The 26,240-nt window shown below is 42.2% G+C and overlaps 2 protein-coding genes across 2 annotated transcripts in view; both read right to left on the reverse strand.

The window, feature by feature from the left end:
• Positions 1 to 436: 436 nt before the first annotated feature.
• The window catches only part of myo18ab (myosin XVIIIA b), a 125,578-nt gene continuing 99,774 nt past the window's right edge, over positions 437 to 26,240 (reverse strand). The window contains exons 34-43 of the mRNA XM_072691783.1: positions 25,949 to 26,053; positions 25,373 to 25,519; positions 23,999 to 24,112; positions 20,366 to 20,482; positions 18,983 to 19,066; positions 16,658 to 16,795; positions 14,388 to 14,573; positions 13,844 to 13,983; positions 6,605 to 6,727; positions 437 to 2,519 (exon numbers count right to left, since the gene is read on the reverse strand). Of these exons, the coding sequence (XP_072547884.1) occupies positions 2,354 to 2,519; positions 6,605 to 6,727; positions 13,844 to 13,983; positions 14,388 to 14,573; positions 16,658 to 16,795; positions 18,983 to 19,066; positions 20,366 to 20,482; positions 23,999 to 24,112; positions 25,373 to 25,519; positions 25,949 to 26,053 (1,320 nt within the window). The 3' untranslated portion in view covers positions 437 to 2,353. The remainder of the gene's footprint in view (positions 2,520 to 6,604; positions 6,728 to 13,843; positions 13,984 to 14,387; positions 14,574 to 16,657; positions 16,796 to 18,982; positions 19,067 to 20,365; positions 20,483 to 23,998; positions 24,113 to 25,372; positions 25,520 to 25,948; positions 26,054 to 26,240) is intronic.
• LOC140565642 (uncharacterized) lies at positions 3,403 to 5,345 on the reverse strand. Its single transcript, XM_072691680.1, has 2 exons — positions 5,273 to 5,345; positions 3,403 to 5,059 (listed from the first exon to the last, which is right to left on the reverse strand). Exons 1-2 carry the CDS (start codon positions 5,343 to 5,345, stop codon positions 3,525 to 3,527), a joined length of 1,608 nt encoding a protein of 535 aa, XP_072547781.1. The 3' UTR covers positions 3,403 to 3,524.

Consider the following 26,240-nt stretch of genomic DNA (forward strand, 5'->3'; position numbering starts at 1 on the left):
GAAACTACTTACAGTAAGTGTGCACTGACTTCTCTTTGAATGGAGACATATAGGGCATCACTCAGATGTCTCAGAGTGCAAGACAGAGACCCAAAAGCACTAAAGCCCTTAAAAGACTGATGATTTTTGGATCTGGTGCGTTTCCTGTTCCAAAGACGATGAAAAGAGAGGGCTTAAGCAACCACACACACAATCTCCATTCTCACAGCAATAAACAACAACAACATGAAAGCGTGTGCTGTAGGGAAGAGAAACATACTGAAAGCCAAAACCTCACAAACCCTCTGGAAACATTAAGCAACAGCGCAATGGGCCGATGTGCATATTTATGACTGGAGGGTAAAAAAAAAGGGATTTTGTGAAGAGAAGCCTTCATGTGGAAAATAAAAGATGGAGAGAAAGTAAATAAGAAAAAGGAAGCATACTGAAGCGTATCTAAAACAATTGCGTTCATTTATTTACAATATATTAAACCATAACAGGGAGAAAAAAATTAATACTTATAACAAGTGGTCATTTATTCAATAAAGAAAATAAACATGAACTATTTTGAAAGCTACGAATCATACAGATTTATATATATCCATATTAATGTTTACAGCCAGCAGTGTTATGTATATTTTTCTGTTCTTTTTTTTTGCCTTGTGTTTGTTTTGTTTTTCTAATGAGCCGGTAACATCATAAAACACACGCACACACACTTCTCACATTAAAATGAATATTGACTGCATAGAAAAGAGGATGAAGTCATTGACCTGTGCAGAGTCTATGAAGCCATGTAAAAAGCATGCGCCGGGCTCCCTTCGAAATCAAAGGGAAGCAATGAGTCTTTCATCCTCCATGCTGTTTGTAACAAAAAAAACAAAAAACAAAAAAAACGCTGTGCATTTGGCAGCTTTTGCGCAATTCATTAATGCTAGTTCATAAATACTATGATGAAAGCAACATAATACAGTGAAGCAACAATACAAATCAAAGGAGCTGTTTTTCGCTTGCCTGTTTTAAGTGCACCTCCACCTAAAGCGTATCAAAGTCAATCAGTAAGGTTGAAAAAAACAAAAAAAAAAAAAGCACTGCTGAATCCAACTTGACATCATGCTTAAGGAAAGTAGGATTTCACAGCATCGGTTCAGTTTGCGTTCGAGTTCGTGTTTAGATGTGTCGTCTTAAAGTATAAAGCCACCCATGTTTTCCAGTATATGATCACTGTAGTAGTGGAGGAAATGCAAGAAACTGCACCAAACTCAGGATCACCAAACGGCACCAAACTCAGGATGGAGAACATTCCCTTTGGAAGGCCAGAATGTACGCTATAAACGAGAAAAACACGGTCAGGATAAAGAAGGGAGGATAAAGGCTTTCGAACGGTTTCCAACGTGAGTATTACTGTATACTTGGCAATTCTATCGAAATCCACCTGACAAAAACACGTATTGCAAAGAAAAGAAAAAAAAAATGGCCCAGAATTCAACTTCTCCAAGCGCAGCTTGGTACTCTGCTTGGGCAATGGACTTCTGTCCTATCAAACACCATAAAAACACCTCAAGGACCAAAAGAGAGGAGGGGACGTCCCAGAAGACAGCAGAGCACACCAGCGTAGGAGCAGACAACTGGGGAAAGAAGAGATGATGGCTTAAGGAAGCCATGGAAGTGTGTAAGCTTGCAGGAGCGCCCATAGCTGCTGAGCTCAAATGAGCGAACCTTTCCGTCCACTCCCCTCTCTCTGCTGACTTAGTCCCAAAAGCACAAAGCACTAAAATCTACACACATGCTTAACAAAGGCGTTTTTGGTATAACTTCTGCTTTTCCCAATTTCCATATTTCTCCATAATGCGCAAAAAACAAGGCAACCCCCGCTTTGCTTAATATTTGCACTAGCAAATTAAATCCTGCTTCTTTGGCTCAGCTTGACTTGTGCTGTTCGAGCATTGCAGGACTAGCGGGGTGCTGCCCTGGGCCTTGGCGTAACTGGCTTGGAAGCAGTAGGGAGTAGGGAGAAGAACCCAAGTCCAACAATTGAGAAGTACTGAACAGTGCTGAGTCTTTGATACTCAATGGCATTAAGTACCCATAATGAAACACTCACACACACACGCACAGAGAGAAATTAACATCAAACATAATAAGAGTAATACTACAAAGTGAAGGCTGAATCTTTGCAGACAGTGCAGTAAAGGAGAAGGATCATAACACAGTGAGTTCAGCTCAATCATAGGTGATAGGCTCCTGTTCTGATGCTTCTCTGAGCCCTCTGTTTGCATCAGGGCTCAGGAGGAACATCAATACTGAGAGGCAAGAACGTTCCAATGTTTATGTAGATGTGTGAATGTGTGTGTACGTGTGTCTAGGACCACTAGGCCGTGGTCTCAGACGGCTTGCTCTCGCTGTCGTTCAGGTAGCTGCTGTAGGTGTATCTGGAGCGGTAGGAGCTTCGGCCGTCGCCGCTTTCCTCTTTCTCCTCCTCCTCTTCTTCCTCGTCAGATCTGTCGAGGCAGAAGCGTCTTCGGCCAGATGGGGGGCTGCAGGTTAAAGAGGCTTTGATTAGAATCACACACAAGCATGGATCATATTGTGAAGGACACACATTGACTGGCATGCAACACCTCTGAGAGACAGCAGCAACTTCTTGTTGGAATAACATGCTAGAAGATATGCTGCTAGTCCTGCGAGTCAAGCACCATCATTAGACTGGCATTTTTTTGACAAAAGTTTTGAACTGCCACAAAAGTTAAGTATGCGTTGACACAGCACAGCATCCCAGCATTCAATTAAATATCTTCAGCATCTTCTTAAAACCTTCACTTTGCATGATAGCTACTCAAATTCTTACCAGCTGAATTACCATATAAATGAACTGTGCGCTCAAATTTCACAGGGGCAAATATGTGGCAGTAGACACAAGCGCTAATATCTCTCCCTCAACAAAAAGTCAGAGATAACTTTGAGTGTCATCGCCGCTAATCTTTCCCCGAACAAAAATACTGCGAGCTTAAGGTTAATTGACGCGGTTCTAGAATACGCCGGCGAGTTGCGCAGATCGATGGTCCATTTTAATTATGTCTAAATTAAAAATACCGGAGGGGAAATCTATGGTTGCCTCTGAATTGACTTCAGTTCCTCCACTGTTATTTTGTATTGGGGTAATTAATCACAAAGACATTTCAACAAATGATGCATCAACAGTTCCCCTTTTCTGGCTAAATCTAAATAAGCACAAAAGCAATTACCCGATGCTTCAGAAGGACTAAAATGGAGAAGTACTTTGGTTGCTTTTCCACACATTCATGCATTTACACGACAAACCATTAAGTGGAAGTGTGTTGTAAATAACAGAAAACAATCTAATGAATTAGACAAATTAGAGACACTGTGAAACGGTAATAAAAAGTCGTAGGGGGGGAAAGAGGTGATGAGGTGTTTAAAGGAGCAATAAATAAATAAATAAATAATAAAAACTCAGGGTTAGTTCAACACCATGCTTGCAGCTTCCTTCACTCCAAACCAGGCAAAACCTACTGCCATTTTCAGTCACTGTCAGGTCTGTACAGATACTTCATCATCACGCTATCCACATTCTTCTTCCTCTTCTTCTCCTGCTTCTTACTGAGTGGAGGAGCTTCTTCAGAAAGCCCTCCAGGCTCTCTTTCCTCTTCAGAAGCTGAAGCTTTCCTGCTGGGGGCTTTTTTGACACTGTTGGTGCTTCGGTACGAGATGGTGGAGGCCCCAGAACTAGAGTCTGACTCAGAGCTGGAATCTTCAGAAGAGGAGGAAGAGGAAGATGATGAGGAAGAGGACTCTTTCCTTGACTTCTTCTTGCCCTTCTTCTTGGAACTCCTTTTCTTGGGTTCATCTTCAGATGAGCCTGAACTGTGGCTCTTCTTCTTCTTTTTGCTCTTGCTCTTCCTTCCGCTGTGGCTGCTGCGACTACTGCGACTGCTGCGGCTGCTGCGGCTGCTCAGGCTGCTGGTGGAGCGCCTGCAGTCTACAGCAGAAGCGGAGCGACGCACACTGGAAGAGGAGCTTCGGCTGCTTTCTCGACCGCTCCTCACGCTTCTCCTGCCATCGTCTTGGTCTTCTTCAGCCTGTCCCTCAGAGTCTTCCAGGCTGGTGCGCTTGAATGTGATGGGCTTATAGTTCAGCACTTCGTTGATGGCTGCCTCCAGGTCCGGGTCCAGGTAGTTGCGGTGGCTGACTGGTTTCAGGTCGGACGTGTCGGGCAAGCTGGAGTCAGTCTCTCGGGATTGCGGAGGCATGGACAGACTGCGGCTGGCAGATGAACGGCAGCTGAAGGCCACACTCATGGCATCATCGTCCACATCAAACTCGCTGAGGCGGCAACTACGGGACAGAGACATGCGGGAATCGGCACGGCTCCGGTTGCCAGGGCTACGGCAGCTCGAGCCTGGGCTCACAGGCGAGCCGTACCCGCTCTGCCGGTCATCCAGTCGTGACATGCTTCGGCGCCGGCTTGCCAGGCTGATGGCACTCACGCTGGACTTGGCATCATCCAGGTCCAGATCCAGGTTGGTGCAGCGCGTAGAGGCTCGACTGGGTCCAACAGAGGATACAACTGACTCCTTGTCAAATTCAGACCAGCGGCTGTCCATGCCCTTCCTGGCCCTGCTGGCTGCCTCGGAGTATGCCTGAGAGATAACAGATCCTCTATCATCAAGACCCTCCCCCTTCCTCCATGAACTCACAGAGTAGGAGTCATCATGGGCATCCTTGGCCTTGCTCTTGCGGAAGGATGATGGTTCTTGAGAGTCGCCAGGCTCTTTGAGGGTGCTAAATAGAGAGCTCTCGTCTCCTTTGCCGCTCATGGAGTCCTTCAGACTGGAACGGTTCCTATAGCTGAGGGAACTCATCACAGATACAGGCCTGCTCTGCTCTACCTCTTTACCTTCTTTGCCATTCTCTTTCCACTCTTTTCCCTCTTTGGCATCAACCTTTGTGGCATATCTAGATGAGGGGGTGGCAGCAGGAGAAGCACGGCAAAGACAGACAAATGGAAATGAGGGAGGAAAGGAGGAAATAGGATAGAAGTAAAAATAATTATAAACTTATATGAAAGGAAATGATGAGACATTGAAATGGACCTTTAAGAGAAATTCCACCAAAAATCCATTCATTAAGTGCAACTTCTTATAGTGAAGCAGAATGACGTACGTTTATCAGTTGCAAATTGCTACATATTGCTACAAGGATTTTGATCATGACACTTCGGATGCTGAAGCTATGGCATCTTAGGCCTGGGCTCATGGGCAAGCTGTACCTACTCGGCCAAGTCGCCCAGCCGTGACATGCTTGGCATCGCCCAGGATCAGTTTCGGATCCAGGTTATACATTTTACATATTAAGGATATATAATACTTACTAACATAACCCAAATTAAGGATTTTTATTATGGTGTTTGGTTTGGACAAAAGCCATAGTCAATTGACCACAAGCACATTTCCTGAATGAACAACATTGTGGGCACTGCCTGCAATCGTCCAATCAGTCTTCACAGTAAGGAATCACATTTACATAAGGTAGAATCTTTCGTTAAAGGATGACATGAGCAGATAGAAACAACACATGAAAGAACAGAAAGTAGTTCAAAAAGAAACTGAGAAATCATGACTGTTTCTGTCAGAAGAGGAACCAAATTGCATTAGAGAAAGAGACAGAGAGAAAATCTTATTTAACATTATGCAAAAATCAATGACCAAGCCTGTTCTCCAGGCTCTGAATTTGCATTGCAGGCAAAACATCATTTGGCTAATTGAGCAAAGAGAGAGCCTTGTGCAACTACATCATGCTTTAATTGTCTTTACATGAGGATTTGTACTCATAAAAGTCCAGGAGAAATGGTAAAGAAATGCTGGACTGGAGCCAGCTCCTTGGGCATGTGTTCTATGGGGAGCATGATTAAAAGGAATTTAAAGCTCCAAAGTTTTTAAAAGTTGTGAGGGGCTCAAGAGGCAGGCTTAAATCTTCTGGAAAAGAGACAAATGCAGGGCAATCGAAGCTGTCAGCCAGCAGGCTCAATCTATTAATCTGGGAGAGGGGTGCAGGTAGGCATGCCAGCTGGCCAACAGGCATGTCGATAAATCTGCCAAGGACTCCAGTACTGCTAAAGAAGCTTCTGTCATCAAACCAGTGGCAATGAGGAGAACAAGAAGGGGTGTATGTGGTTGGGGGGTGAGAGAAAAAGAGTGGAGAAAGAATAAACAGAATAGTGGGAATTATGGAGATGAAGAAAAAACAAAAGAGTGTGGGGTGGGAAAAAAATGGTGAGGAAAATGAGAAAGGTGGAAAAACGGAAAAAAGAAGAGAAATAGAGAAAGAGCTAGAGGGAAAGAAAAAGGCTGTAAGAGAGAAAGAGAGAGAGGAAATAATGGAAGGAGTAATGAAGAGAGAGAAAAGGGGGAAAGGAAAAATGGGACAAAAGTGAAAATAAGAGAAAGAGAAATAATGAAAGAAAGAGATGGAAAACTGAGGAGGAGGGTTAGAGAGAATGCACTGCACTGCTGTGTGTGTGTGCAAGTGTTTGTGTGTGTTCTCTGGGTTTGAACCAAATCGTTTGGTGGTCAGAAGTGCAGGAGGGGGTTGCAGGACTGACCTTGAGCTCTTCAGGCTGCCGTCGTCTGACAGGTTCTTGGCGGAGCTCTTGTTTTTGGAGAACCATGACTTCACCCCATCCACACGGTCCTCCACTTCAGAGCCCGAGTCAGAGTCGGCCTCGCTGAGAGCAAGCAGAGACAGAGAGGCAGAGAGCGTCAGAACCAGAACAAAAGCACATTCAGCACGGCCTGTTAGTGTGACGATCCGGGAGAAACAACGGGCTTTACAGCACAGACAACAGCACCGATGCATGCACTGGATCAGCAGAGACCAGAGAGCTCCAATGCCATTCTCTGAGTGTGTGCATGTTAGTGAGCGTTGCGCTAAGAGTCCTTCAGCTACCTGCCTCTGGACAGACACTCTTATCTGAGAGGGTTGGGGTCTGTGCACACAGAACCACCAAAACAGGCCCTGATAAATATTAGAAGGGCTTCTCAATATTTTATGGCAGTGGATGGCTTTTTAAGGGTAGTGCTGCCAGGAGCCTATAAAAGAAAAAAAATAAATAAATAATAATAATAATAATAATAATACACACAAAAAGCTTTTAACACTTAAAAGCTTTCTGAACTGCTGCTGATAAAGAGCACTCCGCTCATCTCACATTACCAAACTAATCTATACCCATTTTAACTCTAGTGGGATTCAAAGCATAACTTAACCCTGGGCTGTCTGCATTGTAAAAAATCTAACATTTAAAGGAGCTTTATGAGATAATAGCTATTTTTTGCAACTGGGCTCCCCCTACAGCTGAGAAGTGTAATACACTTTTACATCACAGTTGTGTATACTACTGACAATTTTAGCCCTACAACTTCCCTACTACCATCAGTAAAGGTACCATCAAAATGATTTTGAAGGTTTTATTTTATGGCATATTTGCTAAATAATGTTGCTTTAAATCATTTATTCAAAAAATCTAATTTTTAATTTATTATTTGCTTGATTTTCTTCCCAATTTTCTGCCTATTTGTTCCATTCCAACTGCTGCCAAGGCTGGAAGGGTAAAGGCTAGCATGAATTTCCACTTCAGTCACATAAAGCCAACCAGTTTTTTTCCAAACCACTGCTAACAATAATCTAATAATTGTGCAAATTAAATTTTCACATCATTTCTTTTTCGCTAGGCCTAGCAGAAATAAAAAAATGCATATATTATTTTATTACATTTTATCATTTATCATATTAAATAACATTATTAAGCAATTCAACATTTTTGGTCTTTATTCTCTCCTTTTAAAGCTTTGACTGCAAGCACATGCTCCTGTTGGGGTGAGTTATTTCTTTTTTATTACATAAAGAAATGCTAATAGCTGCCCTTTCACTCCTTTTTACAGACCTGGTTTCATGCTACACATGAGCAGTGAGTTCACGTCCTTTATATATTACACTAAACACACACTAAACCTGTCTGTGTTTTTTAGTAAATCTGTCGTTTCTTTCTCTTTTTCTCCCGATTTGGTACTGCCAAATAACCCAATTGTTCATAACTCCCCCTAGCACTAGCAATGATCCCGACACCAGCAGGGTAGGAACTTAACACAGGTCTCCTCTGATACATGCGAAGCCAGCCACTGCATTTATCCAAACTGCTGCCAATGCGCCACTACCAGGCAGCCGACGCTCACAAAAGAAAGTGCAGGGTCCCCAGCTCCACCACACCAGCAAAGAGATGTGCCAGCCAACACTGCTTAAGAGTGATAAGAAGTGAGAGTGCCATCTACCCACCGCAGCAACATGGACTTAACACGAACATTAGTTTACTTCTCAATCATTGCTAATATCCAATTACCCATTTCCCAACCCTTAAAAGAGGGTTTAAAAACCTTTAAAGAGGGTGCCGTGTTTCTGAGATGTGCAAATGTGAAAAACCTTTTTGAGAAAATTCCAAGAAATGAACTCAAGTATCTCATTGAAAGATTTTATAGGGAACTAAAAGTGGTTCTTAAATTCAAGTGCATGTGGCAGAGCAGAGAAAACACTAAAGTATGCAGGGCAGGGTCTTCTTGGATGTGGAAAAAAGTCCAGTATAATTGGATGTGAAAAGAATTACTAATCTTTACAATGGTTTGAAAGGGCAAGTATCACTTGGGGGCCATAATTAACTTTGCTCACCATGACTCCACCGTTCTACAAACACACGCAAAATGTTGCTGATGGAGGAGCAGTGGTGCTGTCAATAAGAGGAGCAAACCCAGACGGAGAGGCCCCAGGAGCAGACACATTAATGGCCCGCGCATTGAGCAGCTAACCCAATCCCAGGCATGTTTGCTCATTTCTCAGGCCCTGATAAAAGTGTGGGATTTATGTTTGGCCAGATTTGCAAGTCAATGCTTCCCTGCCTCTTCAGATTAGTCTTATCGTTCACTTATCGGCCAGCGTTGTGCACGGAATAAGTATAAAACAGCCTCGGAGAATCCGGAGGGGAGCGGCAGCTGCACTTGTGTCGACGGGCGAAGAAAAGATATACTATGATGAGGCCACGACTTCCAGTTTTGTTTTAATTGGGATTTCAATAATCACGCTATTTAGATGTCCTCTGAGGCCAAGGAAGTCAAACACCACCAAATTACATTATGGACAACCCCCTAACTCATTATTGTAGAGCTGTGGAATAAAGGTTAGCTCTGAGGCTGCAAGCTGCTTGTCTGATGCTAATTTCTGCAGCCTGCACAGGTTCCTTGTCCATAGCATTTTCATACAAGGGTAATAATAATGCATAATATCTATATTAATCACAATCACGCCTAAATTTACCCAGAGAAACACAGTTTCAGATGAAATTACATTTCAGTTATAAACTCCATACGAGTATACATGTACTCAAAATCAATGTCAATTCGGACATACCTTGTTTTGACTGAATTGTTTGATTCTGTTCTGCTTTTCATCCAGAAAAACCTGACTTTGGAGAGAATGGCACTCATATTAGCTATTTTGCTACTAAATTTGCTTGCTGCAGGAAACTGACTGCTGTAGCCTTTGTTTCTAGATATTGTCTAAATTAGAGAAGATTTTATATTCATAGATTTATTTTTAACTAAGCCTGCAAGTAAAAGTTTTTAAATATCAAAACAATACATATTATAATATATATTTATCATATTTTACTATTCTGATTTTATCATTCTGAACAATAAATCTGCCTTGTTTGACGCAACCATTTTTTGTGATTTATATTTTGTATTAAGGTTGCAAAGCTTGCCTGACCATAGAACTGTTCTGAAATTACTGTGTAACATCAGTCTTACAGACTGTCCCGCACAGCTTCATGGTCACCGAATTGTTCATTAACAGGAGTATCTGAATACGAAATTTCCATTTTCATTTGTTGCAGAAGTGTGTAGGTTATCAATTTTATAAATTCCTCAAATTCTCAAAATCAAATTCTTTATACATTTAAAAACATTTGACCAAAAAAACACTGTGAAGACGCAATTGAACGCAAGAGGAGGAAACAAATGAAACACTCCTGATTCACATTTAGTTGGATAAGAAGCCCCATGGCAATATCAGATAGATCACAGGCTGACGTGTGCTGCAAGTGCTGGTGTGTGGGCACTCGCTCTGCTCTCAAACGGTCTTTGCGATCCCTTGAGTGGGGACCGAGGTGAGAAGCGCTGTGTGTGTGGTTGCCTGGAGCTTTGCTGGCCAGGCCCGTGGTAAGCCTCGGGACAGCAGGCGCTTTGTAATCAAGCACTTACCCAAAGTGTCACACACAATTTATGTCCTTGACCGCATACCATTAGTTAAGCTGCACCGCAGCCCAGAGGAGCAAACAAACACCATGACGAGCGGCGAGGGACATTAATTGTCTGTGACAATGCGCTGCTATTGGTTGTACATCTCTGTTAAACACCATTACATTTATCATTAGCCCCTACAGATCTCTCTTAGACCTTAGAGCCTATGGTTTCACACCTCTTATGGTGCGATTTCCATCACGCTGATTTCTGTGGAATAGTTTAGATTACTGGATTCTTTTATATCTATTATAAATCGGCAGTGATTTTCTACAAAACACGTTTTAGCTCAGCATTGATATTTTCTGCATCAAACTATTTCTCCAGTAAAGTAAGTCTAATCTGACCTGTTTCTTAGTGTAACTAGTGGTTTGCAGCTTGAAAGAACAACATTTAAAAGGTTAAACTTATGGAGACACTGATACGCCTACCTCCTCCAGAGCGTTCTTGACGCTACCAGATTTCCCCAAGGAAAGAATTCTGCAATCATCTACTTCCAGGTTTTTGGCATAAGGGCTTTCAGTTTTTTTAAAAATGTAACAGATGGTTCATTTTGCCACAGTTTTTTCCCCCTTCAACCTAACGATGGCCTCCTTAACTTTGCATCGACACCTCTCCAGACCTCTCCGATTAACTGCCACCAACTGCAAATCCAAAACTTTTGCAGACATTTATCTTTTGTATTAGTCATGCCACACCTGGCCATAAAACTAAACTGTTCATGTAATATATTCGTACGACCTCTTCTATTAAAGCTCTACACTTCAGTAATTCTTTCATTCAGACCTACTGTGATGGTGTACAGAGGTAAAATGACACCGTCCAAAAACATGCAGACCTTATGGACAATCAGTAAGCTACCACACCATGCGGGAGACTGGGTTCGATTCCTGGTCTAAATGACTGTTGTGCTACACATAGTCCTTGGGGAAGACTCTAACACTACCACTGTAATATTTGTAACAGCGTCGGTTAAATGGCATAAAAGAAAATACAAACATATGCTACAAGTTATTTTTTGGACATTTTAATTCAAATTTATTTATTTTACCCTCCCTAATTAAATAAAGTCCTCGGGCCATAGTGCCCACCTCTCAGACTGCTAAGCCAATCTGAGCCCTACAAATAAGTTTTAAAATTAAATAATTAAATAAATAAATAATAAAAATAATAGAACAAAATCTCCAACATGTCCATGAACTCACTCAGAAGGTTCCCAGAGCTGGGTTTCTTGGACTGGTAGTTCAAGTGCATACACTACATTAGCATTCAGAGTCAAGCGTATTTTCTTTTGAAGTAAAAAGAGGTTCTTGGAACTCAACAAGGGCTTTAAAAAATGGAAAAGCGCAATAAGTGCTGGCTGACTTAAACCTCGAGCTACTGCCTCGGGAACAAAATTGGCCGGGTGTCAGGGTCAGGTACTGTGTTGGAGGCCACTGGCAGACATGTTGGGGGACTTTTTGTAGGTCATTTGAGGGTTATCTATTATTTAGTTTTGCTTGGTTGAAAGATTGATGAGGAACACGCCCTCCTCTCTCTCTGTCAAAGGCTGCTGGGTCCCAGGAGGAGCTCTGTGAAATATTCAGAACACACAGATACAGACAGACAAGAGAGAGACAGGGAGGAAGAGGGAGCTAGAAGGGTTGCCCCATGTTCCTGTTCCTACATGGTTCTGGAGTGTCTGATGGCTCCAGAGGACAGCAGAAGGGTCCGCTTACAGAAGCCCAGAGGGAGTAGACCCTGGGCAAGGCCACACACAAACCATTGGCACACTTACCTGCAACCAGACTATAGCGGTTGGGTAAAGGTTATCCTGAAGCATACTGGCACACTGTTAAGGGGCGCAGTGAGGAATTGCGTTTCATGGGTAAAGTCACATGGGGTAAAATCATGTGGTCAGCGGCATGCATGCACTGCAGCATATGCTCCCATGCAAACTAAAGGGTGGGGAAAACCATGAAGGTGAGTGATGTTAATCGTCAAATCCAAGGAATGTACTGCAGTATCTTTGAGGTCTGATTGCTTGGCTTCTCAATACAGTTGCAATCACAACTATTAAACAAGCGTTACATGTCTGCTAATTCTTAGTAGTTGAGAATTGTCACTTTCATTTTGCTAAATTATTGAAATGTAACTATTTAAAGTTTACATATTTAACAATAATTATAATAATATGTCTGTTATTTATACTTGTATGTATATATATATATATATATATATATATATATATATATATATATATATATATATATATATATATATATATATAGATAGCCCACTTGTTAATACCACTTGTTAAGCGGGCAACCAACACACTCTGAGGAAAGTGCCAGGTACCCAGCTCTGATTAGCTAGCGGATGCTAACATCACACTGAAGTTAAGTGGGGGAGAGAGCCATCTACCTTACCGGACAGAGCAAGGTGCCAATTGTGACCAGCTCTTTCAGGCTCCAGAGGCTGATGGCAGGCATCTTGGCAGCGCCTGGACGACTAGTCCACTGGGCCACTCAGAGCCCATGACTGCAACTTCTAAGGGTTAACAGTGTGTAACTGCTGAGAGGTCAGATTCTCAAACTGACAGACACTGCAGTATTATCCATGGAGACGACAGTCCAAACCAGGTTAACGTTAGCTCAAAAGTGTGCTCGAGATTCCTCACGTTCTGTTCTTTCGTTTCTGATACTTAGTCACCATGTCTTGCAAACTGGAGATGGAAGATGGATGAGAAACAAACATACAAACATAAAAAAGGGAACAAAAGAGAAAAGAAAAGTGAGACAGGCACACATTATGTAACTGAACGGACGAGACATGAACAGCGTCAGAAAGGAAATGAGACTTGTGGGCTCAAACCAAAAGCCCAGCTGCTGAGCTCATCCTTGTGTTTGAATATTTATTATGCCTAGTGAAAGGAATTCTAGCATTACAAGGTCCCTGAAAAACCTATGCCTCAATTCTGACCTTTCTTTAACTGTACTTCCTTTTTGTATTCAGTCATACACACATCCACACACTGACTCGCTCCCTCAAAAACAGCACTATTTTACAGCCTGAAGCCTGAAGATGAATAAAATGTTCTCCAGCAAGCTAGGCTAACTCCATATAAGCAAACAAACAAGCTTCAGCAAGACTCTGGGAATACTCCAGCGAGAGCGAAAAACTACAGGAGTAGGACAGAAAACGATTTGCCTGAAGTGACTACTGATGGAGCTGAACAGCTTATAAAAACAGGAACCCCAAATTATGCACGACAGTTTTCACTTCATCAATATTTCAGGCAGTGTGAATAAGAGATGACTGAGAGCGGGGAGACTCGGCCTGTTCCAAAAGTTCAATGAAGACGGCTTTCAGTCAGACTCGGTCTGCTCTCCTCATCCATGCACTTGCGGCAGTCATGAGCTCATCTGTAATGCCGCTGAGAGAGACAGAGAGAGAGAGAGAGAGAGAGAGAGACAGAGAAGAAGCGCTAAAGCGGAGACAGAGGCAGACATTACCTGTTGATTAGGTCCTCATTGTCATCACTCTCCATCTCATCCTCAATAGCAGCCTGCAGGTCACCAATTCGTTTGAAGGCCAGCTTGAGATCTGCCTGAAGACTCTGGTTTGCAGCCTCCAGACTCTCAATGTCCATTTCCTGCAGAAACAAGGTCATTAAAGCATTTTACAAATGTTGCACTTTTTTGTAGCACAACCACAAACTTATCCTTATTTGGTGGGAAATTGGTTTTCATCATTAGTTGAAATCCTTAAGACCCTAGTTTAGTTTAATCTCACATCTGGTCGTCAATATTTGTAGTGGTCTTTAGACAGAGTGGGTTTTTAGACGATCACTGACACTATTTTTTATGAGTTACTATTGTTCAAGTACCACAATTATGCTTCTGCTTTTATTTTGAATATTATTTTAAAAATAGAAGAAAGTGGAAGAAATTATTCTAAAAAGGTCTGGATGAGTCTAAACCAAACAGCAGTCAGTGAGTGTGAGTCAACGCGAGAAAGTAGTTGTGTTTGACAGTGAGGTCAGGCTGCAGCTCTCACCAGTTCATGCTTCTTGCGGCTGGCTTCAGCCTCCTTCTTGGCCAGCTCGCCCAGCTCCTCCTTGAGGTCACGGATTTGCCGCTGCAGACGCTTGTTCTGCTCCTTCTCCCGGTTCTCACTGGTGCTGCGCTGGTCACGCTCCTCTGTAAGCTTCTCTACATTTTCCTTCAGCCTGGATACCAGACCCTGGAGCACAGTGGAAAAAAGCAGAGCTGTTAGAAGATGCACTCATCACCTCAGAATAAGGGGATGGAGAAGTAAAAGCTGCAATCTTGGATATCTTTAGAAATGAAAGGGGTAAACTCTGCTATTCCTAAGGCAACCCAACTTTACGCTATCAGAGTTCCCCATTATTTTTAAGTGTGTTCCAGGATTTTCCATGACATCCATGCATGACAACATATACATAAAATGTGTACTAAGCCTGTCAATATCAATTTGTTATACACATGATTACTGAATTTGACACCTAGTATATGTGAATCATTTCCATAAGATGCAAACCCCCAGGAAATCCTTAGATGAAAATATAAGGTTCATTGTTTTACGAGCTGCCAGTTAAGCTGGGCAGTCCAGTGTTATTTTGGTAGAGAGTTAAATAATAGCTATATTGAAATTTCAAACATCACAAACTTAGTTCCACTTTGCCAGGATCTCACTTGTAGCAATTTTGTCATCACTGGAAGAGTAGGATGTACATTTCAGATCCCATAGACCCCAATGTCACTGTCACAAGTCCTCAGCCAATCAATCACAGAATATCCACTAGATATGTCCATATGGACTAAATGTGGCCAAAATAATTGGGACACCTGATTATCCTAAATTAAAGGAGGTTCCACTTGATTCTGGAGCATTGCAGTGAGCATGTGATTGCACTCAGCAATAAGAGTATTATTGAGGTCAGGAAGTTGGATGATCATCCCCAACTCCCCACCTCATCCCCAATTCCCCAACTCATCCCAAAAGTATTGGACGTAGCACCATCATTTCAGAGAAGACAGTTCCACTGCCCCATAGCTCAATGCTGGGGGACACTAGTGCTGGACTCAATGCTGCTCCTCTAGTCCTTGCCTGACATTAGGCATGGTGCCAAAAGGTTCAAGTGTATTTGCTCTAGAGAGCCCTATTCCATGGACGGTACTTTTCTACAGGGACCAGACTAGCTGTGCACTATACTATCAGTCAAATGAGCAATGGGTGCAACTTAAAGTAGCTGAATGCATTCATTAGAAGGGGTGTCCACAAACATTTGGACATATGCTTGTATAATCTGTTTGTATCTCTTGTTGGGAAGTTTTGCCAGCTATGCCCAATTGCTTTTTCTGTTTTGTCCTTTCTTGTGCATGGACCCGCTTTTGCCATTCTACCGTTTCTCTTCTAGGACTGCCCTTTGGATCTGGTTGCCGGTTTGTTGGCTGTTTTGGTTTTGACCCTTGCCTGTGTTTGACTACTCTCGTTTCACCATTTTCCATGTACTCTTTAGGCTATTCATGGTTTTCAATTGGCCTGGCATGGCTTTTGCACCACTCTTTTGGATTCTCCTTTTTACGTATAAACCCATTTTGCTGTTAGCCTCACTTACCTTAGAGAGATTTTCCAGGACGTGTGGGAACCCTGGCTATAACTGAAAGTAATGCTGTTTTGACCCAACCATTACTCAAAGTAATTCAGGCGAGTTGTGCATTGTGTAAATATCTCAGGCCCATTTCCTTAAAAGCTCTTTCAGAAAGCTATTGCTTGGATGAAGCAGAACTGTGTTATTGTGCAGATGAGCTTATGATGCAGCCAGCGTAATGTAACATTAAAAACATAAATGCAAAAGCCTATCCACTGAAGAAAACACAGTGTAATCACAAACACAGTCCTGGACAATAGAAAACGCCAAACCATCCAAAATGCAGTGGGGTTTTTTTTTTTTTTTTTTGTTTTTTTATCCGATAAGGAAGCCATCATTATTCCGAAAACAAGAACATTGGACAGAAAACAAAGGAATGAGTAAAGTTTCCTACTTGGTGCCACTTCTGAGGATTTCTGAGCTCTCAGAACGATCACCATGAGGAGGTCAGAGAGTATGGCCTGAGAGAAATAAGGTGGTGGGTGTGTATAGTTTTATTTTCCTTCTCTTCTGACTTTCGATTGCCTGCTCGCTGACCTTATGACACTTCTGCTACTGAGCCCGGTCAGCCCACACATACACCAACACACACACACACACACACACACACACACACACACACACACACAGAGCACTTGTCCTTCCCACTCACCTCCAGGCGCTTGACTTGTGTCTTTTCAAACTCCAGCTTGGTCTCTATCTCCCGGATCTTGGCCTCTTGCCTGCTGACCATAGACTTGTCCACCATGGACTGCTCCTGAAACTCCAGCTGACTCTGCAGGGCCGTGAGCTGATAGGGCACAAGCGCAGAGTTAGTTCACACTCAGTATGAAAACAAACACACACACATACCAGCAAACAATGGACACAACAAAATCCATCTGTATTCTACAGGCACCCTTGCTATGGGACCTGCATTAAACCCCACTGCCTTTAGAGCTGCACATTGTTGTTCCTGTCAATGACTGAAGTGAGGAAAAACTTGCATGGTTCTCTACAGAGAATCGCCACAGGGCGTCTCAGCTGCAGCCGGCGCTCTCCATTGACCCGGCCCACCAGTTCAACCCAGGGTAATGCATTGGATATTTAATTACCCACGCTTTGAATCCATTATTCAAAAGCCCTCTCAGCACCTTTGAATTCCTGCCTTTCCAATCAACTGGGTGCGCACTCACCTATTTTTAAAAAGGTGAAGACCTGAGAACTGAGAATAACGATTTCCCTGATATCGACCTTCATGCCAGACTTAAGTCGACTGTTTGTTTGAACTGAGCTGCGCAACTTCGGATTTTAAGATGAAAATACAAGCAGCCTTGTACATTTTTCCATGCGCTGGATCATGGAGCCAAGCTGGAGGCAGCAAAAAGCTTTCTGTACACGGCTGGAGGGGTATACGGATGCTGCCAGAGGAGAGTCAGCCCTTCAGCCAGTCTAGCTTTATATCTGAGGGAGAGAATCTGGAGTAAGTGCCAGATTAGTCTGGTGCGACAGCGTGGATAATTGCTGAGAGGCAGGCTCGGATTCTTATCTTCTGCTCTTAGCTTTTTTGGGGTGACAGTGAGACACAGATCTCATAAATCTTGACCTTATCACCACAGGAGCTTTTCAGACACAGAGCAACAAAAAAAGAAGCTACGGCTGATTGGCCCTTAATTGTTACACAGCAGTGATCTGACTGTTAAAAAGAGACATTAAAGTTTACACAAGTAAAAACATAAAAGAGCTGGTCCTTTATCAAGATAAGCTTCACCTTAGCTTTGCTAATTAGGCCACTAGTGTTATTTTTTTGGTTTAAATAATTGATATTGTCTATAATAAAATATTTGTATCACATTCTGAATGTTGTAGCGTGCCATGAATATTAGCCTGGTGTTTTCAAGCACAATTGTTGAACACAGCATTTTTATGACCCTAAACTACTAATGTTTATAAGCTGGCCTTTATCATTTTTATCTGATACTGGAGCTGGAGTTACAGCGCTAAATAAAACTTCCCTATTATAGCTGGTCTAATGGCATTTTCTAGCTAGACTAGGGCTAGAGATTTAAGAAAACACTGACATAATATGCTGTAAAACACACTGATACAAAATTTTTGATACAAGATTTTTTCCTGTAAAATATCTGCAATTTAATACAAATATTGGGAAGTTCATCAATGTGACGTTTCAAGTAGAACAGGCAGTTGTGTTTTGATCCCCTCCTGATGTGTAGTTGGCTGCAGTCTGAGGTAGTCCAGTCTTTAAGGCAGTGGATGTGGGAGAGTAATATAAAAAGATCATCTGATCTCTTGGGGCTAGCCTGTAGCCTTGCATGGACACCAGACTGGTGTTTTTTTTATTCTGTTGTTTAAGGAGTCTAATTGGTACTGATGGTGTGAGTGCCCAATTTACTAAATTACAGCAAAGACTGATGGTTGTAGATGCAAATAACATTTGAAACAGTTTTGCTGAGCTCAGAGAAGAGGCTGTGCGTTTAGCAGTGGGGTAAGAAAGAAATATTGACACAGGTTTGCCAATAACACTTTAAATGAAGGGTGACAAATAAGTATATCACTAATATTCCCTTTTATCACTCTGATTAATATGCTAGTTTAAAAACTGCAAAGCATCAGTATTTATCGTATAACACTGCAACTGAGAAAACCGGTAACTGCTGCTTATTACACTGCTAATGAACTTGGCAACTTTTTGGCAATACTTTCTATACTTTCTGTGCTCTATAAACAGCGCTAAAAACTTATTGTTGTTGTAAATATGCACTCTTCTTTCTTTGCTCCCTGTCCGCTTTTGTTCCTTGTAATTTTCCTGCTCCACACAAGTGGATCTAATCTAAAGTGTTAATGGCCTATATATATATATATATATATATATATATATATATATATATATATATATATATATATATATATATATATATATATATGCAATAGTTTTGAATTAAAAGTGAAAGACAATAAGACATTTGTGTACTCTTACCTTCTCCTGAACTTCTTGCTTCTCCTTCAAGGCCTCCTCCAGCTGGGCCTGGAGCTCACTGACCTGGGCCAGGCTCTGAGAGGACTATTCAAAACAGCAGCAAAAAAAAAACCCAGAACAGAATGTTACATAAACACCACCAGCACACACTAAGCTATAATGTGTGGACAGAGATGTGATACACACACAGCAGGTGTTTCATCATGCTGAAAGCCTTCACTGCAAAATCATAGCTGCTGTGTGAAATGACACAGTACTACAAGTGGATGATACAGAGCGCTGAGGTAGAAAGGAGGGATTTTCGGCCTCAGTCTCAATGCATCAAAAATGAATTGGACGTCACGCATGAAAAAAAGAGCTTGACTAAACGAAGCCTGGGGCTGGTGAGGTAAGCCAAGGGAACTTACAGGAGGGCACGTTTGTTTACAATATGTGAAGAGGCCCCAAGGTTACAGTAGTGAGCTTTGGACTTGAAGGTCACCTGGTTTGATCCCCTGTACCAGCAGGAGTGGGGATTGGAGATATGAGGGAACAGTCCTTTCTCTTCCTTTGACTTTTCCTGTTGTGCATTCTCACTTCCCTAATTACTAGTCCAGTGTGTTTAGAATCAGTGACAGTTCTGTGTTTCTCAGCTTGTCCAGAAATGCATGTGTAAAGTGTGTCCCTATAAGAAAATACCAATTCTTGAATTATACTGCTTTAAATTTTGCTGTACTGCTGTTCAATGGCTATAAAGTGTTTCTACTTCTACTACATCTACTGGAAAACCACTATAATCTGAAAGTCCGTGCCTCAGCTGATCTCTTTTTACAATAATGATGCCTGCAAATCTGCCCTGCTAATTGTACAGTAATAAGAACACATCAAATACAAACAAAAGGGAGGAAATGAGAAGCACTTCAAGCTCTACCTACACACTGCCAGTTTGATCGTTTGGTTTGATAGAAATGGGCCGCTGAAAAAAAAGGCAGGGAAAAATCACATTGGGAAATGACAATGGGGTGTGAGGTGCGGAAATGGTAATAAAGTGCCCAGCTTTCAAATGGTGCAAAATTGCAGCAAAACATTTTGCAACTCAAATGTTTTTCCAGGAATGTTTTTTTCACCCTCCCCCCACTTCCACATAAACCGAAGCACTGAAAGGGCCGCAGTGCAATTTCCAGGAGCACATCATTGTGGAGACAAGCTTTCAGGAAATAATAACCCTAAAAATACTGCCATCCAGCTGGGGACCAGAGCCATTAAGGCAGTGGTGCTGTTTGTGTCGAGGGCTGGTGGTGTGGCCCCAGGCTGCGTACATACGGTCCTGCTCGGAGTGTGTTTTTGAGATTGGGAATACAGTGTTTCACTGTGCGCTGCTTCTGACGGGTTTGAGATGGCTACCTGGGCGACGGCGGCTTTGTGCTTCTTCATGAGCTCATTCATGTCCTCCTGGTCCTCCTCCATGCGCGACTGCAGGTCGTTCTTCTCGCGCTGCACGCGGCTCAGCTGCTCCTCCAGCTGGAAGGGATACAAAACACACAACGGCACAGAGAAATCAGTATGTGCAAAGGCAACTGTGGAGGAATTTTGCTTTGCACAACAAAACAGCTCAATGAGAGTGGGGTCTCACAAAAAGAGCTTGGCCTGGAGGGAAAATAAAAACATAAATAAATAAAATAGAAAATCGGTCAATATTTCAAGCAGAAGCCTCAAGGCTCTGATTAAGTTTTTGTAATATTCTATATTCACCTGCTAACCGAGGATTGGCTGTTTACACGGGAGCCGCAGGCCCTCCCACATATAACCCTCACCCAGAGTGCCCTTCAGAGCTCAGAAACCAAGAGCCAAGGTGCCGCGTGCAATTACGCATTCTCACAATTAGCGGCTAGCACTGGCACTGCTGGAGCTGCCTTCCCTGGGAGTATCAGAGGTCTAATTCCGTTCAATAATAATTACTTCAACAATACATTAACGCAATCTCTGAAGAGTAAGGGCGGAATGTATTAATAAGGGATGAAAAATGTGGATATCAGAGAATGCTAATGAATTCATTAACACACAAGTGAGAACCCGAATGGAGTCTGGAACCAGAGAAGTCGCAGAGGCATCCATCTTACTCGCATGTTGCCAAAACTCACTACCACATGCTTAATGGCCTGAATCCAGTCCCTTCTAGTCAAACTGCCCATTACAGCCTATGTGAGACTTTCTGATTACAGTTTATTGAACAAATTATACTTTGGTACTGGTGCTTACACACAGTGAAACACAGTTAAAGCCTCCTTAAGTGCGGAGGAATTTTACAACGTCACGTCTTTTGTAGTAAAATGTAATACTAATAGTAAACACTTTATGAAACTACAAAAGGAGCCATTGAAAGAGCAGTAGAACGGATCATAAATCACAGCCTTTATAACACGTATAAATCAAAGGAAAGCCATTCAATCTGCCTGTCATTTCTAAATTCCCCCTGCGCATGCTTCCAAGTTGTTCCAAATCCTCTTGTCAAAAGAAGATGGGCTGAAGGATAAAAACAAGATAAGTTGTCAAAGTCATACAAAACGCTTTTTAAAATACAATTACGGCAGTCGAAGACATGGTGCAGACTAAGCAAGGAACGGAATACGTTTTTTCAGCATTGCCTCTCATCTTTTCCATCCATCTCCTTTGCTGGAACTGACAGGTACAAGCCAGCCTCCTAATCAAAGATTGCCTCTTTAGCTCTTTCTCTCTCTATCCCCCTCATTCAAACCTCATCACCAATACATGCAGCCCAAAAAAAGTGATTTCCCAGAAACCCTAAAAGCATGTGTTACTTCTGTTATAATACCTTAGTTTTTATTCTTGTTTGTTTTTATTATTATTATTATTATTATTATTATTAACACATTTTACAAGACTACACAAGAGTCACTCTAAAAGACTGCACTTAATAACCTAGTATCACAATCTACTATCACACTCTACCACAATATCACAATATGCACTAGGGCTAAGGGCAAAAGTATTGGGACACCTGCTCATTCATTGCTTCCTCCAAAATCAAGGATAAAAATGAGTTTATCCTGTTTTGATTGGAGTAACAGTCTCCACTTTCTGCTAGATTTTGGAGCATTGCTGTAAGGATTTGATTTGCATTTAGCGACAAGAGCATTAGTGAGGTCCTCAAAAGTATTGGATAGAGAACAATCAATCCAGAGAACATGGACCGGGGGGGCTTTAAAGCCCTCTAACACATGCAGGCAGGGTTCCAATAGGTCAATGTTTATCTAATCCAGGGAGTTTTATTTTATTGGCAGCGCTTCTCTACAGGGGCATGACAAGCTGAGTGTGCGCATTTTCACATTCGTATCAGCAATATGTGTGACTTAAAGTAGCAGAATGCGGTAAAAAGGGTGTCCACAAACATTTGGACATATAGTGCACAATCACAATCACAATCTAGTATCACAGTCAAGAGCCTAGTATCACAATCTAAGATGAAAATCAAGAGGTTACGGTTACAATCAGACTACATTAAAATGAAAACTTATTAACACTGTCACCGATACTGACTTTAAGGAGCTAAAATTCTAATAATCCACCAGATCTAAGGTGATTTAACCTCTTGAACCATAAGGTTATTATTTATTAATAAATCCTAATACAGAAAAGCAGTCTAAATTAAACCTATCTAGCATATCTGATGGAGTTCCACAGTGTTCTATTTTAGGGCCTATGCATTTGTGGTTAATTATGACAGTAAAAGAACCAAAGTATGCTTACATACAGAGGCTAGAGTGTTAAGGGGGCTTGATTTTCCCTCATTTGCTTTCAGCAGTTCATAAAACAACCCCACAAAGAGAGTCCACATGGAAGAGTCCAATGGAACATTTCCCTTAATACTCTGTTATACAATGTTTTCAAATATGTTTGGTGACTCCGGAAAGTCTTGATGCACGTACGCACACACAGCTGATTAACCAACATTAAAAGCATGCATTGACAAACATCACAACACCTGCAGTCAAGACAAGCGTGACTTTCTTGAGAAGGATTTCAGAAGGTATTTTACAAGGACCTAACATGGCTCTGCCGATTCTACAGAAAAACAGATATAGGTTAAGGAGAGACGACATTTTGCTGCTCTGTTATGATTTAAAGTCATCCACCTTAGCACATCAATGCAGTTTATGTCAAGGGCTGAAACCATTTGGCCGCGCTTTGGCCTCCCTTCTACAGTTATTCCTACGGCTGAATGGATGTCAATACATAAACCAAACCTAGTTTTTAGCACCATTGCAGATGGCTCGGGAAAGCCTACAGCCCTGGAATCAGTCATGGCCTCAATGGGGCATCTCTTGAGAGAAAGACAATAAGTGGCCACGTCCAGACAACAGTAAAGAATACTACACGAACACCATGCCGTAACAGTCCAGTGGTACCGCGGTCGAAGATGCAGTTTTACTAACGAAACGGCTCAATTCAACATCCTGTCAGATGGCTTCGCGCTCCAGAGGCGCTGTAAAGAGAAAGCAGCATAATAAAGACAGGGGCCGAAACGGCGTGTGCAAAATAGGACCATCCGTCTCTCTCCCAATATCTGTTTCCAACCTGCTGCTGTGTGAACTCAATTATATCCCTCCATTCAGGCTGAAGCAGAACCGGCCCATGACAGCGTTATTAAAGCGTAATGTATTTCAGGGTGATACGTCTTGTTCAAATTAGAGGAGGAATCGGAAACATGCCATTATGGGCGGAAATCATTTCCCTGCGGTAAATAATTGAACTGACATCCTGACTGGCACTGAAGGTGAATGAGGAAGTGTTCTATATGCATGTGTGTGTGTGTGTGTGGGTGAGATTGTGTGCATTTTTTCCCCTCTGGTGCTTCATTTCCTATACAGAAGACAGATTAATGTTTATCTGTCCCTTGATGGTGATGCTGAAATGTTCTCACTTTCTCACCTTACGTCTGTAAAAATATGAAAGTCTCTAAAAGCCTGATCGGCTGGTTATGGATATCGGACAATCCCAGATGAGATGTACACTTACCGCCTGCTTAGCTTTGGAGATGTCATCCATTTGAACATGCAGATCTTCAATCTCCACCTCCATGGACTTACGGGCCTTGACTGCAGCGGCACAGGTAAACTCAGACTCCTCCAGCTAATACACAAATGCACAAACAATGTACAACACTTAGTTAGTAATGGAAGCCAGAGTATAAGACCAAGACTTTATCGACGAGTCTGAGTCAGGACTGAAAGTTTGTAGTAGTCGAATCCGAGTCAAGGCAGAGACTCTGTAGTTGAGTCTGAGGCAAGACCGAGACTCTGTAGTAGTAGAGTCCAAGGCAAGACTAGGGTAAGTAGTCGGCTCCGAGGCGAGAATGATACAGACGTGTCAAGATTGAGACTTTGTAGAACTCAAGTCACGACAGAGTCTGCATAGTCATAGAGTCCAACTCAAGATGATCTTTTTAGTAGCCGATTCTTACTCAAGACAGGCTGTGTAGTCATTGAGTCAAGACTGAGACTTTGTAGAAGTCTAGCCTGAGTCAAGGCCAAGACTTTGTGGTAGTCTAGACCGAGACAAGACAATCTGTGACACTGACGTGTCCATGTCCAGATTGAGACTTGAGAACCCAAGTCCAAGTCACGACAGAGTCTGTATAGTCAGATTCCAATTCAAGATTAACTTTGTAGTAGTCAAGTCTGACTCAAGACAGTCTGTGTGCTCAAGTGCAAGTCAAGACTGAAACTTTGAAGTAGTAAAGTTAAAGACCATCACAACAGAGTCTGCATAGTCATCAAGTCCAAGTCAAGATTAACTTTGTAGTAGTCTTAAACAAGCAAGTCTGTTTAGGCACAGAGTCAGACTCAAGATCTTTGTAGTAGCACAGTCGAAGACTGTCAAGGCAGAGTCTGTATGGTCTCAGAGTTTGAGTCATGAAAGAGTCTGTATAGTCATCGAGTCCCACTCAAGATTAACTTTGTAGTAGTCAAGTCTGACTCAAGACAGTCTGTGTAGTCATTGAGTCAAGACTGAGACTTTGTAGAAGTCAAGTCGGAGTCAATGCCAAGACTTTGTAGTAGTCGAGTTAGAGTCAAGGCAGGGAGTCAGAATTTGACATTCTGCACACAAATTGAACAGAATTGAGGTAGTGTAAACAGTGTTTTCTTGTTTCACATGCTGCACAGTGCTACATCAAAAGCACAGTTAAGTACACTCTCCTGTACTCTCAGCCCTGTTAAGATTTGAACTCACAAACAGCAATGCCACTTGCAAAGCTCTTCTAAATCTTTTTTCAATGTAACACTGTGTTGGTTATGGTTGTGAAAAGACTGATACCCAGCTTTGATGCTGATACTATATCATCAGATTTCCCCACTACTGTCTACTAAGAGTTCAGCAAACTGCTTGAACCTGATTTTTGAGCTGGGCGATCTCTCTCTTGCTGGGAGCGTTGTTCTTCAGGTGGTCCAGCATAATCTGGGCATCGGCCAACAAGGCTTTGGTGCGCTTCAGGTCCTTCCTCAGGCGCTTCTCTGCCTCCACGTCTCTGTGGCTCACCTGTAAAAGAGCGTGCAGCAGTACAGCGCTAAAACAAACCTTCACATAGTCCCTGCAGACATATCAGTCAATATGACTCACTTAGGGTGTACACTCACATATACAAATATGGGGCCTACTGATCATTTCACTATTATCTGTCAGTTATGTCAGCTAACAGATACCAAAAGTGGGCTAATGGTAGAAGAGCAGTGGGGCTATCCTATTCATTGCCAGGGAGCCAAGTAACAATCTCCCAATGGCCAGGCTGAAGCTTAGACTGTTGCACCACTCTGAAGCCCAATGCTTTTTTTTTTTTTTTTTTTTGGGTTAGCTTAGCAACTAAAAAGTGCTTTGCTGAAAGTGCTCTTCGGTCTTTGAGTCTAAAAAAGGGTGAGAGAGAGAGAAAGTCAAAAAATAGAAGTGTTTGTGTATAAAAGTGTTAAATACCTGGTCTTGGGCGGTCAGCAGCTTGGCCTCCAGCTCTCTCCTCTCCCTTAGGACCTTCTGTTTATCTTCATATTCCTCCTCCAACTGCACCTCCATCTGCTTCAGCTGTAGACAAACACAGACACACATGCATACATTGCATTTTTATTTACACAGTTGACAAACTTTTAACGTATTTTTGCATTATGCAGAGAACGTTTTTGGTAGAGGAGGTTCTCATGGAACAGATTCTATAAATCTGTAGCACTCTTCAGTAAATAGAAAAGTTTGTGTTTTGTTGATGGATCTGGAA

Source organism: Salminus brasiliensis, chromosome 11 (assembly GCF_030463535.1).
Source record: "Salminus brasiliensis chromosome 11, fSalBra1.hap2, whole genome shotgun sequence".
In the NCBI taxonomy this organism is placed as follows: Eukaryota; Metazoa; Chordata; class Actinopteri; order Characiformes; family Bryconidae; genus Salminus; species Salminus brasiliensis.